The 18,868-nt window shown below is 40.4% G+C and overlaps 1 protein-coding gene across 2 annotated transcripts in view; it reads left to right on the forward strand.

Annotated features, from left to right (window-relative positions):
- The first annotated feature begins 4,934 nt into the window (after positions 1-4,934).
- Positions 4,935-18,868, forward strand: part of LOC117415698 (actin filament-associated protein 1-like 2) — a 41,749-nt gene continuing 27,815 nt past the window's right edge. Inside the window, exon 1 of one of the 2 annotated variants that reach the window (XM_034026357.3) lies at positions 4,935-5,118. In XM_034026357.3, coding sequence (XP_033882248.3) covers positions 5,103-5,118 — 16 coding nt within the window. In that variant the 5' untranslated portion in view covers positions 4,935-5,102. The remainder of the gene's footprint in view (positions 5,119-18,868) is intronic. The other variant, XM_034026361.3, reaches the window with a different exon arrangement.

Consider the following 18,868-nt stretch of genomic DNA (forward strand, 5'->3'; position numbering starts at 1 on the left):
TGCAGTTTTCCTCATGTGAACACGACTCATGATATAACGTGTAGTGACTATACCATACGTAGCAGTTTTTAAAAATAGCCAATCATTTAAATTAATTTATTCATTGAAACACTGATACATATAAATAGAGATGCTTCTGGAGATACCATCTATGTGTGTTCTCTATTGATTTCCACTTTCAAAGTGAGGTGGTTTTAGATGACTCCTGCCAGGACCCCCTTGTAAATGAGATGCGCGTCTCAAAACATCTATCTGCGTAAATAAATACATTGGAATTTGAAATTTGAATTTACAGTAGTTTATTCCCTCTCTGCAACTATAATAACTGTGAGTGAGTACATGCAAAATAAGGGGGGGGGGGTCATCCTAAATTACTAGAATTCAATACAAAATTGCCAGTAATAATTTCTGAGCTTTACATGTTTTGTCAGTAAAGATAAAACAGTGACTACAATTATATTGGTGTTGATCCTTCAATAAGAGACTTGTTTTTACTAAGTCATCAATCATTATGGGACACTTTCTCTACAGTTCTTTACACCAAGTCTCCATTACCAGACCAGAAATAAATTGTAATAGAGGGGCTTGTGTAATAGAGGGGCTTGTGTAATAGAGGGGCTTGTGTAATATAGGGGCTTGTGTCAGTAGTCTTAAATTGTTTGTTTACTTTTTTCGTGTCAAAGAGCATTTTAACCTAGTCAAGAAATGGTACTGAAACATAATTCAACCGTGGCTTTTTAACCAACAGCAAACAAAAGAGGATTCGCAACTCTGGTTCAGAATAAGAGGGGAGGGGATGTTAACACAAGGAACAATGAACTCATCCACTCGGGGTGTGCAGGCCTGCAGCTGTGGAGGAGAATAAGAGGGGAGGGGGTCGGAACACGAGGAACAGTGACATCATCCACTCGGGGTGTGCAGGCCTGCAGCTGTGGAGGAGAATAAGAGGGGAGGGGGTCGGAACACGAGGAACAGTGACATCATCCACTCGGGTGTGCAGGTCTGCAGCTGTGGAGGAGAATAAGAGGGGAGGGGGTCGGAACACGAGGAACAGTGACATCATCCACTCGGGGTGTGCAGGCCTGCAGCTGTGGAGGAGAATAAGAGGGGAGGGGGTCGGAACACGAGGAACAGTGACATCATCCACTCGGGTGTGCAGGCCTGCAGCTGTGGAGGAGAATAAGAGGGGAGGGGGTCAGAACACGAGGAACAGTGACATCATCCACTCGGGGTGTGCAGGCCTGCAGCTGTGGAGGAGAATAAGAGGGGAGGGGGTCAGAACACGAGGAACAGTGACATCATCCACTCGGGGTGTGCAGGCCTGCAGCTGTGGAGGAGAATAAGAGGGGAGGGGGTCGGAACACGAGGAACAGTGACATCATCCACTCGGGGTGTGCAGGCCTGCAGCTGTGGAGGAGAATAAGAGGGGAGGGGGTCGGAACACGAGGAACAGTGACATCATCCACTCGGGGTGTGCAGGCCTGCAGCTGTGGAGGAGAATAAGAGGGGAGGGGGTCGGAACACGAAGAACAGTGACATCATCCACTCGGGTGTGCAGGCCTGCAGCTGTGGAGGAGAATAAGAGGGGAGGGGGTCGGAACACGAGGAACAGTGACATCATCCACTCGGGTGTGCAGGCCTGCAGCTGTGGAGGAGAATAAGAGGGGAGGGGGTCGGAACACGAGGAACAGTGACATCATCCACTCGGGGTGTGCAGGCCTGCAGCTGTGGAGGAGAATAAGAGGGGAGGGGGTCGGAAAACGAGGAACAGTGACATCATCCACTTGGGGTGTGCAGGCCTGCAGCTGTGAAGGAGAATAAGAGGGGAGGGGGTCGGAACACGAGGAACAGTGACATCATCCACTTGGGGTGTGCAGGCCAGCAGCTGTGAAGGAGAATAAGAGGGGAGGGGGTCGGAACACGAGGAACAGTGACATCATCCACTTGGGGTGTGCAGGCCAGCAGCTGTGGAGGAGAATAAGAGGGGAGGGGGTCGGAACACGAAGAACAGTGACATCATCCACTCGGGGTGTGCAGGCCTGCAGCTGTGGAGGAGAATAAGAGGGGAGGGGGTCGGAACACGAGGAACAGTGACATCATCCACTCGGGGTGTGCAGGCCTGCAGCTGTGGAGGAGAATAAGAGGGGAGGGGGTCGGAACACGAAGAACAGTGACATCATCCACTCGGGTGTGCAGGCCTGCAGCTGTGGAGGAGAATAAGAGGGGAGGGGGTCGGAACACGAGGAACAGTGACATCATCCACTCGGGTGTGCAGGCCTGCAGCTGTGGAGGAGAATAAGAGGGGAGGGGGTCGGAACACGAGGAACAGTGACATCATCCACTCGGGGTGTGCAGGCCTGCAGCTGTGGAGGAGAATAAGAGGGGAGGGGGTCGGAAAACGAGGAACAGTGACATCATCCACTTGGGGTGTGCAGGCCTGCAGCTGTGAAGGAGAATAAGAGGGGAGGGGGTCGGAACACGAGGAACAGTGACATCATCCACTTGGGGTGTGCAGGCCAGCAGCTGTGGAGGAGAATAAGAGGGGAGGGGGTCGGAACACGAGGAACAGTGACATCATCCACTCGGGTGTGCAGGCCTGCAGCTGTGGAGGAGAAAGCTGCTGGGTTTGCATTCCTATAATTTAACTTAAAGAGTGTAATTTACAGAAGATACTCTATGATTAGCGAACATAACATTTCAAGATTTAAATGACTGTACCAGATATAGTTCAGGTGCAGGCAGAGTCCTTTTTTAGAAGTGTATTTGCTGTTTACATTATTTTGCAATTACATCTTATAGACATTGTAGACGTATTAAAATACATAGAAAAAACAAATTATTAGAACTGTTCTTGTGCAAAGGCCTTATTTATTTTGAGCTTAAAAATTAAGACTAAGACAGTCTTTAAAAAATGGTCTTTAAAGCATTTTAAGACCTTTTCTCCAGACGTTAGATTTGCTTTGACTGCCACAACATAAGATCACTTCATGTGCCGCAGGTATTGGGGCCCACAGTCTTTGTTTTCTTGTGTGTGCCGCTGCACAGGTGAGTTTTGCACTGCAGGTGGTTTGTCTGTATTTTTGTTTTGAAAAAAACAAACCCCACAACATCATGAGCGGACAACCTCCACAGCACCCAAAAAGGTGCTCAAGCCTCATCTGCAGACCTCAGGGGAGATGAAGACTGTCACCCATCCCATCCCCCTAGGGACGGCAGCTTTGTCGTCCCCTTTGAGGTAACGAATTAGGTCATATTTTATTCATCAGAGGAGATCTGGTGCTACCACTGCAAAGAGCTGGGGCACCAGAAGAGGAAGTGCCCCAAGCTCATCCAGAGAAAAACACACCTACCCCCAGGGCCATCCAAGAGTCCTGTAGCAGGGGGCAAGAAAACACCTACTCCCCTCCCAACTACACCAAAAGTGGGGAAGGGAGAGAGAACCTCTGAAGTGGCCAGATCCTCTGCACCACCTGATTGTGGGCAGGGAGGGAAGCTGCTGATGGGGCAATACCTTCCAAGAGGAAAAAGAAGGTTAAATCCTCGAGGGGGGGCCAACAAAGTTCTTGGCTTCACCTAGGCAAGAGACAGCCTAGTGAATCTGCTCTTGGTAAAATGGCCATTTACAAGACCAGGAAGCGCAAGACTGTCGAGGAGGGTCTCTTTGACTGCGGAGCCATGTTCAGGGCCCTGGTCCGGTCCTGGGTTATTTTAGAGCACGCTATTATTATTACTTAGCAGATGCCCTTATCCAGGGTGACTTACAATTGTTACAAGATATCACATTATTTTTACATACAATTACCCATTTATATAGTTGGGTTTTTACTGGAGCAATCTAGGTAAAGTACCTTGTTCAAGGGTACCGCAACAGTGTCCTCCACCTGGGATTGAACCCACGACCCTCCGGTCAAGAGTCCAGAGCCCTAACCACTACTCCACACTGCTGACAGTCCACTGGTGACATGATGGCTTTTGTCGACCAGTGGGCTCTAAACGGCGTGCTCTTCACCATCCTCTTTGGTTCATTGTTACAAATAAATATTGAATCTAGATTCTTTTTAAACTGTTTTTTAAAAAAAAAAAAATTATTTGGTTAAATGTCCATCCCTGTTAGCACCCTAACGGATATTTAAATAGGACTACGACTACAACTGCTACTACTAATAATAATATATTGTGTTCCATGCTGTGTGACTCACCATGCTGTGAGCAACACCACCACAGAGATAATTAAACACACCTTTTCCTTCTCTGGTGTCGTATGAGTAAGTAATCGTGAGACATCCTCAGGTAAGTTGTCTGCAGACAGTTCTGGAATTTCCTTTTAGTTTCTGGGGAACAGAGTGCTTATGACGACAGTAACTCTGTGTGTGTGTGTGTGTTTGAAACGGCCAGTCTATATATAGTGTGCTGAAAATCTTTACACAGAGAAGCTTGTAGAACATATTTCAACAAAGTACGGGACTTTTTCAGTTCAGTTTCAGTTCAGGTTTAAAATAACAAAAATAAATTATGTCATAGTGCATATTGCACCATTTTTGTATTTTGTAGTAAAGGTGCACAATGCATATGCATTACTTCATAATAATGCATTCTCACCATACTATTTACAGTATGTTTCATTCTTACAGTTATTTCCCAAGTCTTTGCAGAAAGACATACTGATTTGTGGGAAATCTGTAGCAAAACAAGTACTGTACTCGAAAGAAGAAGTCCTGAGAAAGAAAAAATAAAAGCGTTTTCACTTTTGTTCAGAGTTATAGTATTTGTGTTTATCTAGTATGATCATATCTTTTGGTGTATAAGAATATTAAAGAAATGTATAACTAAACTGAGGTACCGTAAATAGAAATCCTGACAAGATGAACTTGCTACACGTTTTGTAGTAGTTGATGCAGAAATGACGTTACAAGGAGGGGCTGTGTGTGGGAGAGAGTCTTCAGCGGGGTAGATTCTTCAGACACATCACACAGTTGGAAGAAGCAGCACGGGCAGAGAACACACTGACTGAGTCGGGATTGTATTACCATCAACAGAAAAAAAAAAACACATTCAAAATTGATTGGAATAGGAATTACCCTCCTTTCTTCTTGCCTGTCCTCATGGAGAAACATAAAGGTAACAGTAACGTTTTTGACAACAAAAGTATTACGTTTGTGTTATTGTTACATTTGCAAATGTATGGCATTTACTGATAATATTGTCTAACGTCAATGGTACAGGCTGTTGTGATAACATGCAGCACACCGGTCGTCGGGTGTTATGTTTTGGCATCTAAAATGCCCAGAAGTAAGCAGAATCCGCGTTAACCACCCACTGTTAATAACTAAATAAATAAATAATAAAATAGCAATATTGTTTACAACTTTACTGAGAGCTGGGCAAAGTGCATTGAAAGTTATTTGCGTTTTATATTCAGTTTGATTACCTGTAGTTGATGTTACTGGATGTTTCAGAATATTCGTTTGCCCGATGCTTTAGTAAAACAGTTTGTATCGTGGCTGGATGATTTGCATACAGTACTGTGTTACCTGTACTGTACTAGGATACTACACCACGCTACATTTAACAGGGCTCGGACACACCCCCGCGAACCTTTTCAAATTTCCTTCAAGAATTTAAAAAAATGCTTTGAGCAATGCAAAGTTTAGAGTTAGCGGCGATAAGAGTTGTAAAGCGGGCGGACACAAAGCAGCATATAGCTATCTCAACAGTGCAAACGTGAATTCCGTGGTCAAATCCAAAGTGTTCGTAAGCGTTTTCCCAATTGAGGAAGTAAAAGTTAAATTATACTGAAACTGGTGTTCCTGTTTTTTAAAAGTAATATTTCATTATGCAACAGTATTAGTATCATAGATAGACCAAACTAGCTGTACATTATCTGGGAGCCATTGTGCTCAATGTGCCACTAATCCATTGCAGCTAGTTACTGACTTCATTAGGCTCAGCTCAGATTACAGAGACCACAAGCACAGGTGTATCTAATTAAACGTATACTGTAGTTAAACCTGGAATACATTTTTTTCTAAGCACATTAATTAAAGCCTACTTCATGAATATTACATTCTAACATTTATCAGCATATATCGTATATATATATATATATATATATATATATATATATATATATATATATATATAACAATAATTCAAAACACATGGCTTCCTACCACATCCCTGCTTTTGTATATATGCCAGCACATTGCATTAATGAATGAAGATGTCCATGTTCTAGCAGTGAATTTGAGAATGTGCATACATTCTAAGTCCTGAATTTAGCTGTGGTTAATACGCTCCTTAGATCTACATGCATGCAATTAGTTGTACCCTGATTATAAGGAAAGCAGCTCTTTTCTGTTGCTGGTAGTAAATGAATGGGAGCTTTTGGTGGAAAAGTGTTTGAACATCGATGTCCTCCACACTAATCCCAGGAAACGGCAAGCAATAAAACTGATGAAAAGGAACTGGACCCTGTTTTCTTGTGTGGGTCATTTATTTAGTGCAATGCTGGTTCTAGCAAGCCTGAAGGGCATTTAAATCACAGCAGGGTTGCAAGCCAGCATCTCAAGTCTTCTTTTCATTCCCCCAGGGGGAGAAGTAGGCTGAGTTCACACAGGCAGCAGGATGCTGTGTGAATCGGGGGCCTGGTATGTTGTGTGGTTATTAACTCATCATGGGCTGTGCAAAAAAATAAATAAATAAAACAACTTCATTACTGTAGCTGGAAATAGATCTGTATGTTGTTTCTTTTATATTGTAACGTGTTCATTTTCATTTCAATAGACACCCTAACCCTAACCCATTATTTACTTCAAACGTAAAGCATGAAATCCTAGAGGTGGTTGTTCACGAAAGCCAGTTTAACCGGCGCTGTATTTCCTTTTCCACACACCTGATAAGAAACAGGGCATGATTAACAGCAGCAGCCTTCACGTCTCAAAGCCCTATGATGCGCATGGGGAGGTCAGGGTTGAAACCTTCAGCTGCACTGCTCTGTTCTTCCATTAGGAAGACTGCATCTTGGTTACCCCTTGTGTGTTTTTCAAGAGACATTGCTGTGCAGAGTGTAGGTGACATCAGTCACAAGCACAGGAAATGGAATTGGGGGAGGAACTACAGCTAGTAGGTGGACTTGTTAATAAGTTTATTTTAACAAAGGGCCTTATTGTAATGTTGCTGCTGTATAAAGAGTTTCTATTTGGAAAATGTTTCAGTTTTATCAGGGTTACATTGTGTCCTGTTGTGGCCTGGGTTTGGGAGGAAATCTTCAGTCTTTACTATGACTCAGCATTCAGCACTGACTACAACAAAGGGAACTCTTCCCCAGTGGAGGAACACACTTAAATAATTTTCACAGCAGTTGGAGATGTTGGAGAAAATGTACAGCTTTTGAATTGGTTCAGGTGAAAAGGTCATACACTGTGCTGTACATGATACTGTAAAGAATAACTATGGAAACACGCACACGCACATGCACACACACATACATGCACACACTCATGTGCACGCGCACACACACACGCACACACATGCACACGCATACAGACACGCGCACACATGCACACACGCGCACACACACGCACACACGCATGCACATGCACACACACACACGTGCACACACACATCAAGCCATCGGCTGCTGTTTATAACCACTACAATGAAGAAAGGCTTTGTCTCCACTGTCAAAAATGGAAAACAAACAAGTTGAAATATAGCAGTGGATTAGCAGCTAGTTTTATAAAAGACATCTATTTTGGAAAATGAAAACAGCTTCCAAACCCAGATTATGGGGTTGAAGTTCAGAAACTTGAACAAAGTCAGAGTGCTTTTTTTTGTACTAATTTTATGATCCTCTCTGGTGCTGTTTGCATTAGGGCCAGCATTGCTGTTGTCAGCGCCTCTTGTTCACCAGCTGTCGGAAACATAACTTAGAGGGCTGGTCATGCTGTAATGCAATGGTGAATCACAACGGGCAGGAATGCCGAAACCTCGCTGATTTCAAGGGGTGATTTGAGCTCACCTTACCACTGGATAAATCAGCTCTGTTAGAATGGGAATGCTTGGTAGAAGCACCTCTGTTGATTGTAGCAGCGTGGTGTCTTGTACACTGGAATCTTTAGACAACACATTTCTCATTTCAATAACACGTTTCCTGCTATCCTAGGACCTTTCAAATCAGTTCTTCTTCTCAAAACAACATTAACGACTGTATGAACACATGCTTTGAATATCAGCAGTTCCCCAGATTCTAAAAATGCACCCCCCTAAAAAAAAAAAAAAAAAAAAAAAAAACCCAGGCAAGACACAATAAAAATGGGTATAGCACCAGATAAAGGCAGGGTGGAGAACACTGGTGCAGCTTTAAAAGTGATGCACAAGATATTTTAATGATATGTATCTGTGTGTCTTCTAGAGCTGAGGAGATGGAGCCCAGCCATCCCACTTTCAGATCTTAATTGCTGCTCTGTAATGCTAGGAATGTCATTTTAGCTCCTTTTTCCTGCTATCTTGTTACCGACATGCAGAGAAATACTCCTGTAGTTACAGTTCCTTTGGGACTAATACAGCAGACTAGGTTAGCTGTATAAAGAGCAGAAGTCACTTCCAGCAAACAAGCAAGGAAAAAGAGGCATCTTGGGCTAGCATGCATAGCTAGCAAGAACCTACAATAAGGCATTTTTCTTTATTTTTGTAAATGCAGCTGTTCCACTCTGCTGAATAACTGGACCCACTACCAACTAATAGGTAAATAAATACACTTTGATCAAAGCTTTCAAATCTCAATCTATTGTGATTTTTAAATCATTAAAATATGGCTCTTTGTGTACCACCAGCAACTCTAACTGTGCATGTGTGCACTGAAATAGTACAGCATATGAGTAGATTTGCAAGCGTACAGTCAGAGTTGGGAACAAGCTGCATACCCCAGGCAGGATCATGTCGTGACCAAAACCCTGCTTTGCCTGCCCACTATAGTAGGTGAATGATGTGTACGCCCTTTACTCAGGAAGGACATGCTCTTGATGGTCCCACAGTTTTCAGGACAGAAACACCAAAACCCTTCTTTTTGTTTCCTTACTTCACAGGCGTGTCATTCATTTGGTTTATCACCCCCTTTTCTCATTTTTTTTAACAAGCTTCAAACGCTCAAGTACATATGAATGCCAGCTTTGTTTTGCTTGAGGGAGCCCAAGCCACTTACATCACTATTTTGGCTTTGAAATCTTCTGAGGAGGATGCATCAAAATATCACAAAAGGGGGTAGATGTGGTTAGATACAGCTGGAACATCGTAGTTTGAAACACAACAAGAACCGACTATGGCAGATAAACTGGAACCCTAACACAATGAACAAAAGGGTTATTTCATGAAAAAAAACACAGTGATTCAAGAAAATTTTGGGGGTGGGGAGGGGTGTATTGTTAAATAAAAATATTTGGCAACATAAATACAAAACATTGAATAACACGCACTTAAAGAAAAACTAGGCCCTTATATATTGGGAATCAACTTGGCTGAAAGCCAGCCACAAATCATGGAGCACATTTACTATGGAAGAAATAACTTCCGAGACACATCTGTCCAGAATAGAAGTGAACTAAAAAGGCAGAGAATTTCATACAGTGCAGCATCCTGCTTTAAACCGGCACCATACTGTCTGTGGCTGGTTTGCTTGGGACAAGAATCTTGTGGTTGTTGGGGTTTTTTTGCCAATTTGTGAGCCAACTGGCTTGATACTACTGTACACAAAGTATAATTAATGCTGAATAAACTTGTCTAAAATAGAACACAGTCTCCTTTTACTAAGCCATTCCAGGGATAGTCAATCCATATCTCCTTCAATTCTGCTATTGTTTTTAAGATATAAACTATCTTCCTTTGTTTGTCGACAGAGAGAAATATGTGCTAACAGCGTTATTCAAGGTTCTAACTCTCAAGGTTCTAGCTCCTACTCTCAAGGTTCTAACTCTCAAGGTTCTAGCTACTCCTCTCAAGGTTCTAACTCTCAAGGTTCTAGCTCCTACTCTCAAGGTTCTAACTCTCAAGGTTCTAGCTCCTACTCTCAAGGTTCTAACTCTCAAGGTTCTAGCTCCTCCTCTCAAGGTTCTAATTCTCAAGGTTCTAGCTCCTACTCTCAAGGTTCTAACTCTCAAGGTTCTAGCTACTCCTCTCAAGGTTCTAACTCTCAAGGTTCTAGCTCCTACTCTCAAGGTTCTAACTCTCAAGGTTCTAGCTCCTCCTCTCAAGGTTCTAATTCTCAAGGTTCTAGCTCCTACTCTCAAGGTTCTAACTCTCAAGGTCCTAGCTCCTTATTCTCGTGTTTATTGCTAACTAATGTGAGAACATTGATGTTCTTTTAATACCAGGTAAGCAGACATTTCTTCATAAACAACACTAAAAAGCCAACCATGGACACTTGGAAGAAATTAGCAGCAATGTAAGTAACAAAAGGTGGTGCACATTTTAAATTTACTTTCTGTGCAGAAAACACGGAAAAAAAAAGTTTATGTTGGAAAGAACCTGGCTTCAGCATCTGGTACCGTTTTTCCCTGTAGACAGTGCAGAGTTATTGGAGCGAGTATAGAGAGAAGACTGAAGCCCCATGCTGAATTTAACACAGTTTATTGGGGCTTGATTAAACTCAACTTACTGGGGCTACTGATTCTCTGCCTTTGAACTTCTCACATGAAAAACACGCAATTATATCATGCTTCATGCAGGCTTACAGTGAAAAACAATGATGGGATAGAGGTTGACCTGTCTGAAGATTGTCGTGGCACCTCCAATCAAAAATAAAAATGATATAGGAATGAAAGTGATATGGATCTGTTAGTCGCAGACAGGTTTGAATTGGGTGTCCTCAGTTAGAGGCTCACCTGCAATTCCTCAAGGATCAGTCTTAACACTAGCTTAATCTGTCTGAGTGTGTCATTCATTAACTTGACAGTGAAATTACACACCCAACTTCTTGAAAATCCCTTTAAGTGCTCCGCTGGGTCAGGTTTTGCTTGCATAGTTTTCAGTATCTTTTGCCTTTCTGAACACCTTCTCAATATCTTGTAGACATCACACCTGCTTATTGGTTGGGCTGTTGAAGGCTGTACTGTAACTTCAGGGCTGCTTGCTCGTGATGCATCATTGCTTTTTTTTGTTTTGTTTTGTTTTTGCTTGCTTTTTCACAGTACTGGCACGTAATTGGCTGAGCCATTGAAGGCTGAAATTTTACATCGGCATTTGTTATAATAAAACAACCCCATGCTATGGATTGAGGCCACGGTAACCTACTGTTTAACAATGTGTTATTTACAGTATGTCCCTGGAAGGGCTTTTGTATGTTTCTGACAAACCTTGTTGATTTTTGAAACTATGCTTATTATTTATTTGTGTGTAAGGGGATTGTGCAGTGTCAATACCTGTAAGCAAACTACTGCAATGCAAAATATGTGGGTGACAAATAAATAAGTTAAGAAAAACGTTCCTACTTTTAAGTTTGGAGGAACTGTTAGTTTAGTAGTCATGCAATGGTTTTCTCTTCTCAGCAGTGATATCGTAGGCATGCAGAAAAGAGACAAATCCGTAGTTGCAGAACTGCAGTGAATGATAAGGATGTCCTTTACCTCAAATGATGTCAAAGAGCTTGAAATAGCACTGCTGCTCCCTGGATATCATTATAGTGTTACACACATGCAGTTTCAAAGACAGTAACATTATTCAAACAGCTGATTCTCTAACTTGCTGCTTTTGAAACGCAGGGCCCCGCTACACAGTTGATAGCAGCAGTAGATACTTTCCTCCAGAAGACCCTTGAACTGCTGTAATAGAAATAATTTTTTCTCTCTCTTTGGTGACAGTTTTCATAACAGTTACGTAGACATGATTACAAAAGGCAAAACATATCCTTTTCTCCAAACCAGTGCCCCACTCTCCAACCGTGTGGATAAAACCCATTGCCAATAACAATAATATATTTTGGCTTCTTATGCATTTTTTTTTGGCAGTCTTTAATATCAAATTGCTTTAAATTCTGGCTGCTTTCAAAGGTAAGAGCGCTGTATTCTGAACTCCATTTGAAAACTAGCCCAGTAACAACATTCTTCTTTATGGATTCTTTTTTAAGGACAAAATAATATTTAAGTGGTTGGGGGGGGGGGGGAGTTGTCTTATTTACAGACCTTTCTCTCTCTCTTTTTAAATGTTTTTTTTTTTTTAAAACCATGAAATAGTTATTCTAATTTGGTAAGCAGCATCAAGCAACTTTGCTTTATTTCATGTGACAGGTTGTGTTCCTTTTACTCTTTATATATCCAGACAGAATAGACAGAAGAGTCTGTGTTTTTATTATTATTATTATTATTATTATTATTATTATTATTATTATTATTATTATTATTAGCATTATGTAGTAATCACCTGATACAGTATATGACCACTTGGAATGTTTTTTTTTGCGATAAAGTTACACTTTTCATTGGCTGTGTTTATCAAAGTGGGGACCCAACACATAGCTGTACAGGTTAGTTAAAACATAATTGTGATACTGATTCTGTCGAACCACATCACCTGTAAAACTAGGCAGAAAACACTGGACTCAGCAAGCCGCGGGGGCTGTACTGCACTGTAATCCTCTCCAACTCTTTCGTATCTTTCCCATCAATATGTCGTCTTCTTTGCTTGAAAAATCCTGGTCTGACCATATGTTTAAGTTGTTTCATTTATGTATTTATTTTTATTTCATAACATCCTGTTGACAGGCTTATCTCTTTACAGCTTTGGCCCATCAGTGAGCTGTTTGTAACCACTTCCTTTTTCCACCGTGGTTAAATAGTCTTCTCCACCTGGGTGACCTTTACAATTATACTTGGCATTTGGGTTCCCTGTGTTGTTTCAGCAACTGCAGTATCTGTTTTGAGATAACTTTTACAACTCATCACAATTACTAACTTAATACTATTTTTAGCTTTGAAATTAACCATCAACTTCTAGCAATCAGCAAAGTGCTGTCAGAACTATCAGATCTCTCAAGCAATACAGTGAATTCAAATAAGATTATGTATCTGAGAATAGTGGATGGCATGAGGAAGTGTCTTATAACATAATCATCCATAACTATAGTAGTAATACCATTACAAATTCTTTGAAGTCATTGAAAAAAATGTTGCATTGACAAATGTTTATTTTAGCTTTAGTACAGTATGTATATCCTTTATTATACACCACCACAACCTTTACAACCAGTCAGATTGCTCTGTTGACATAGGATATGTTATGATACCCTTTTGATTGTATGAAATGGAAAAAACATTCAGTCGCTGTAGTCACCATGCAGACTACCACAGAAGAAAACAAAGTGAAAAGGTAAAAAGTCTGGATTTATTTAGGCATCCGAGAGAAAAAACAGCTAAACAGTGTAAACACATTTCAAGGTATTTTTTAAATAGATTGTGTATATAAATTAATGGTTTATAATTGCAATGATTTGCTTTTAAGTGCAATGAACTCTGAGTAAGTATTCCAAATTCTAAAATAAATGACTCGACAGTATTGTTTATTATTACCTCATTGTACACAACACTTAAAAACAAAGGATCTCTTAAACGTACCCTACAGGCTATTCACTGAAATTACACAACATCTGTTTTATAGTATACCGCTGGGACAAACACAGATACCTAGTTTGTTAACCAGGTTTGTTACGGATTTAGACCACATTTATATATAATACATGGATAAGTACTATAATTTTGTATCTCAGCCCATACGAAAAAAAAAAGTCATAGTTAAGTGAAGTGACAAAACATTGCCTATTTATGACTTTTCCCATTTTAATTCTCTCTTTTAAATTGCTGACTTTTTTTTTTTGTTTTTTTTTTATATTTATTTTAAAAAATCTCCAAGCAAAAAAAATGTCCAGTTTGGAAATTCCCCCACTATAAGCCTGAGAATCATTCAATGAAGGCCAAGAAAATAAAAACAGACCAAAGAAAACTACCTTCCATATGCTGTACACCTTGAAAGTCATGGCAGGCATTTATTATAAAGAATAGCACTTGGTGGTGAAGTGGATTACTGCCGGTTATAATTGCTTTGCTCTCGTGGTTTTTGTTGTCACCAAAACGCTTTGTTGTAATTATAACCTTGCAATTCTCTGCAGCCCCTCTATTATTTTATATATAACTGTGTATTTACAGAGACAGATAATGAATGTTATATCAACTCATAAACTGAGATACATTTCTAGGACGTGGTGGGCAACGGTGGCTACTTTATTTTTAGACTGACTGAAGTCGAGCATTTATAAAACACTGTTTGGGGTTTGTTATGTAAGGTACAGAACGTAGCGTAACAGTTATATCCACTCACACATCTTTATTCATTTTTTTCATGCAGGACAAGGAGAAACTATATCCTCAAATTTAATTAAGGTCAATTATAACAAATTAAATTGGGTAACCCAGACATTTTTTTTTATCCCCATCCTAATCCTTATCCTGTTAAATGAGGTCAAATCTAAGACTAGTGAAAAGATTCCCAGAATCTTAGCATCTGGTGCTGTTTAAAGTGTGACCGCTGTCACGGTTTCCATGGTTCAGGCTACAAATATTACAATCTGTATAATAAATACTCTGAACATACAGTGTGCCTTAATAGAAAGAAAGAAATACAACATGAATGTGCCAACTTTCTTCCATTTTAGCTAACAACATCTTTAATGTAATTCTGTTTTACACACATGCTGATTTGCAAGGTTTGCAGTGAGGTCGTCTGCGTGTTGTTTGGACCTATAGTAATGAGTCACGCTTTGCACAATTGTGCTGAGTGAGTAAAACTGCCAGTCTCGTCTGGAGAAGGATAATAATGGCACCCTTGCGTCTGGGAGGGCTAATGGAATAGATATTATATATATATATATACAGGCTGATTGCCACATCAACGCACTATATCACTGACGTGGTAAACTTACTTTCTAAGCATCCTGGATTACCTCTTGTGAGGGTCCGGAACCAACTCCCCAGTAATGTTGTTGAAGCTGACATCCTGGGATCTTTCAAGAAGCTGCTTGATGAGATTCTGGGATCAATAAGCTACTAACAACCAAACGAGCAAGATGGGCTGAATGGCCTCCTCTCGTTTGTAAACTTTCTTATAGTTCGATTTTTGTAAAGTTCATACAGTTCTGAAGCCTAAGGTGGGTGTGGATGCGTTGAATTGACAACAGAACTGGTAGAAGGCACAGGTGTCGTTGTCCATCCATCAACAGTCCAAAGCACCTTTGACCATTGTTCCATAGTCCAATTTCTGTGTTCTTGTGCATATTTTATCATTTTAGTCTTGTTCCCCTTTCTTAACAGAGGTATTCTTACTGCAACACATCCTTTAAGTCCTGATTTCAAGAGTGACCTTCGTACTGTTGATTTGATGGACAATGACACCTGTGCCTTCTGCCAGTTCTGTTAATTCAATGCTTGTCTTATTTCTATTTCTTAAGGATATTATCTTCAAGTATTGCTCATCCTTGTTAGACAGCTTTTTGGGTCTTCCAGTCCTGGGTTTGTCAATTACAGATGATGTTTCTCATACTTGTTGATTATGCTTTGGATACCACACCTTGAAAACCGACAGATGCGAGCTATTTCACTCAATGTTTTTCCTTCTTTATGCAAGTCAACGTTATTATAATAGAAGAAAACACTAGTGGAGGCTTTGAGTAAATTATTGATGCTCATAATGCATCAGAGTAGAAAAATGCAACATGTGTAAGACTTTTGCACAGCAGTGTATATACATTAGAAACTCAAGAAAAGGTTTTAACTCTTTTCCTTGCACCTTAAAACTCAATGCTTTGTCAGCAGAGGAAGCTGGGACTTGCTTATTCCCAAGCCTCAGCATTCCTGTAACCTGACCCAAACCATGTACAGCAGTCAGCTGTTTCTTTGATTCTACACAACTCGAGCTGCCCTAATGACCCAAATAACTAAGTGCGTTAATGGCATTAGAGAATGATTAGAGTATATATTCACTATCTGGATTGATTTTCAGTCATATCATGATGCATGTAAAACACAAAGGAATGACCCCATTCACAGAACCGATGCATCCTGTCCAAGGTCTGCACAGTTTGTTTCTTTGTGAGTTCCCATGACAGTCTCGTCTCGCATTACAGAAATAAGCAGCGGTTCTTACTTGTGCTTACTTTAAAGGAACATGCATGTGGTTGTCACCCGAGAACAATACTATTCATAAGAAAGCCTGCAGATCTGCCATGTGGTCATTGTAAAAGGTTAGGTCTACTTCTGTTTGAATCACCTGCATAGTTTCAGGCTTTGCAAAATGCAGACAAAACAACATGCCCCTGTCACACAGACAGATATTATAAATGCCAGTCTCGCTTGTATTATTAAAACTGACCTTGAGTTTTGTGTGCATTTTGTATGTGAATAAAATTGCAAAGATACCGCAAAAGACGCATACATATCCATCTTGGCAAATGAGTTAAACAGTGCTTGCTAGCCTAGTTACTGTACCTATTGCATATATGATTCATATAGAACAGCTCTTGCAGAACGTATATGCATGAGTTCTCTTTATGTTCCTTCCATACGGCTACAATCCAGAACCGGAAAATCATCTCTGAAAATGATACATGGCACAAATAGGCCAAAGACTTCATGTGCTAAAGGACAATTAACGAAACACAATGACTGGCTGAAAGTAAAGCCAATTCTCTTCACACATCCACCCAAGAGTGGATATCGGCTTTATATAAATGCAGACAGATTTGCTGTCCTGTCATGCTGAAGGCTACGGCAGGTAAATAATCCTCAAGCAACTGTTTAATTGAATGCCACAGATTGCACATACATTTCTAAAATGCCATTAACCCAAACAGATCATCCTTGGCAAACAGAAGCATTCTTTGCTGTTACAGTAACCAGACGGCGATGTAAACAGCATAACAATCAGGGCCTATGGCTGTGTTGTCTCAAAAGCAACCTCTGCATGAAATGCCAATGAAACCACAAACACCCTTCATAATCCAGGCTTCTGAAAACCCTCCAATTGTAAATACCTGGCTTTACCTTTCCGTTTGTACAGGCAAGGCAACTGGTTGAGTCATGGAAAATGACTCATATTTAGCTGCCACAGGCGAATCCACTTCCTCTCAATCTGAATAAAGTATCTATTATGAGACTCTGAGTCCTTATAACTGTAGTCTATAAATTAGGGGATTGATACCTTTGGTTTTGAGAGATGTCGTAGTCTTTAATAATTGAATTTCATTTTGGTATGTTTGCATTGTGACCAAAATGCATGTAGGTGAATGAGCAACACTGTTATAAACATTTTAAGCATACTCAGTACCACCTTATGATGATGTAGTTAAATTAGCACAAAAAGAATGTACTTTATATCTTCAATACAAAATGTCAAATGCCAACACTGGCCGGGTTTTCCACACAGCTTTTCTCCCCAGTCATTATTTATGAGACATAACAGCACATAGCATGCATATTGCACACAGTATAGGAAGTGCGCATCTAAAACACTGTACAGCTTCAAAGGGAGGCTAAATCACCTTTTCACGCTAAAAAGCTGTGCAAGTGCTTTCCATTCCTAAAAAGCCGTACAATTGCAAGTACACTAGCCTTCAGCAGCATTTACCAAAGGGGGAGAAAAGTGACGCTTGTGCCAAAATATGTATTAAATTAGCATAGCTCTGTTATTGCTGTGGGCTGCTGACAACATCAGGCTTGAGCCTAATTCATTGAGCAAGATTTGTTTTAAAATTATGAAAACATGAAAAACAAAACTGTTAGTTCCATGAATTTCATGTTCCATGAACTACTGGTGAAAAGCCTTCAGATTCACGTATTTATTATTATTATTATTATCATTATTATTATTATTATTATTATTAGTAGTAGTAGTAGTAGTAGTATTATTATAAGAACATCTTTATTATTGAGGAATGTGGGTGTGTGGGTAGCCTATTGTAGATATACAAGTGATATTTAAAAAATGTACTTTACTAAACATTTTGACTGGATAGTTTTGATATCATTAACCTAAATGTTGGTGTTTTAGCTCCATTCAATCTGAATTGCTGAAGCTGCGGTTCTCAAGGAAAACCTGTAAATATTATAATATGTGTATAATACGGTTATAATAAATGTATATGCAGTCAAAACATGTTTACAAAAATAACACAAGGATAGTACACAGCACTTTCTTATGCAATGTTGTATTTTATTATTTTATAATGTCTGGGGGTTTTGTCGTGCTTTTCTGTTTTTTATTTATTATGATACTTATGTTGTATGTCTGGATTTATGTGTGTTCATGCATAAACATTTCTAAGCCGGATGGCAGTTATGTAAGGTGTGGGTTTTTGTGACAGATGATTCTTAGTGATAAATCTCCCTCCCGACCTGTGAGGGCGCTGTGTAAAGGGAACAGAGTGCCCTGGACTGGATGGCCAGACATTTCATTTCCAGGGTTAGGCGGGAGTCGGCCATCTAGAAAGGGGAGGAGCTACAGTACACTAAATCATCGATGTGGCAGCTGCGGATTGGAGGAGTGGTTGCACTCGTTAACCAAGGGGTCATGATTGACGGTATATAAGGGGACGTAGCGAAGTGATCTGTTCCTTTGTTATGGTTAATGCTGAACCGGAAGGAGACCCGCATTGTAATCATGAGTGTTTTTGTTTGTTTTGTTGTGACTAATTGTTGTTATTAGACGGCTAACACGATCCAGAGCTGTCGCTACAGGCCAGCACAAAACCCGGACAACACTGCCCTTGTTTCATGATAAATTGTATTTGCACCACGAGCACTACAGCACTCACTTTGGACTGGTGACCGTGTTT

Source organism: Acipenser ruthenus, chromosome 7, assembly GCF_902713425.1.
Source record: "Acipenser ruthenus chromosome 7, fAciRut3.2 maternal haplotype, whole genome shotgun sequence".
Taxonomy (NCBI): domain Eukaryota; kingdom Metazoa; phylum Chordata; class Actinopteri; order Acipenseriformes; family Acipenseridae; genus Acipenser; species Acipenser ruthenus.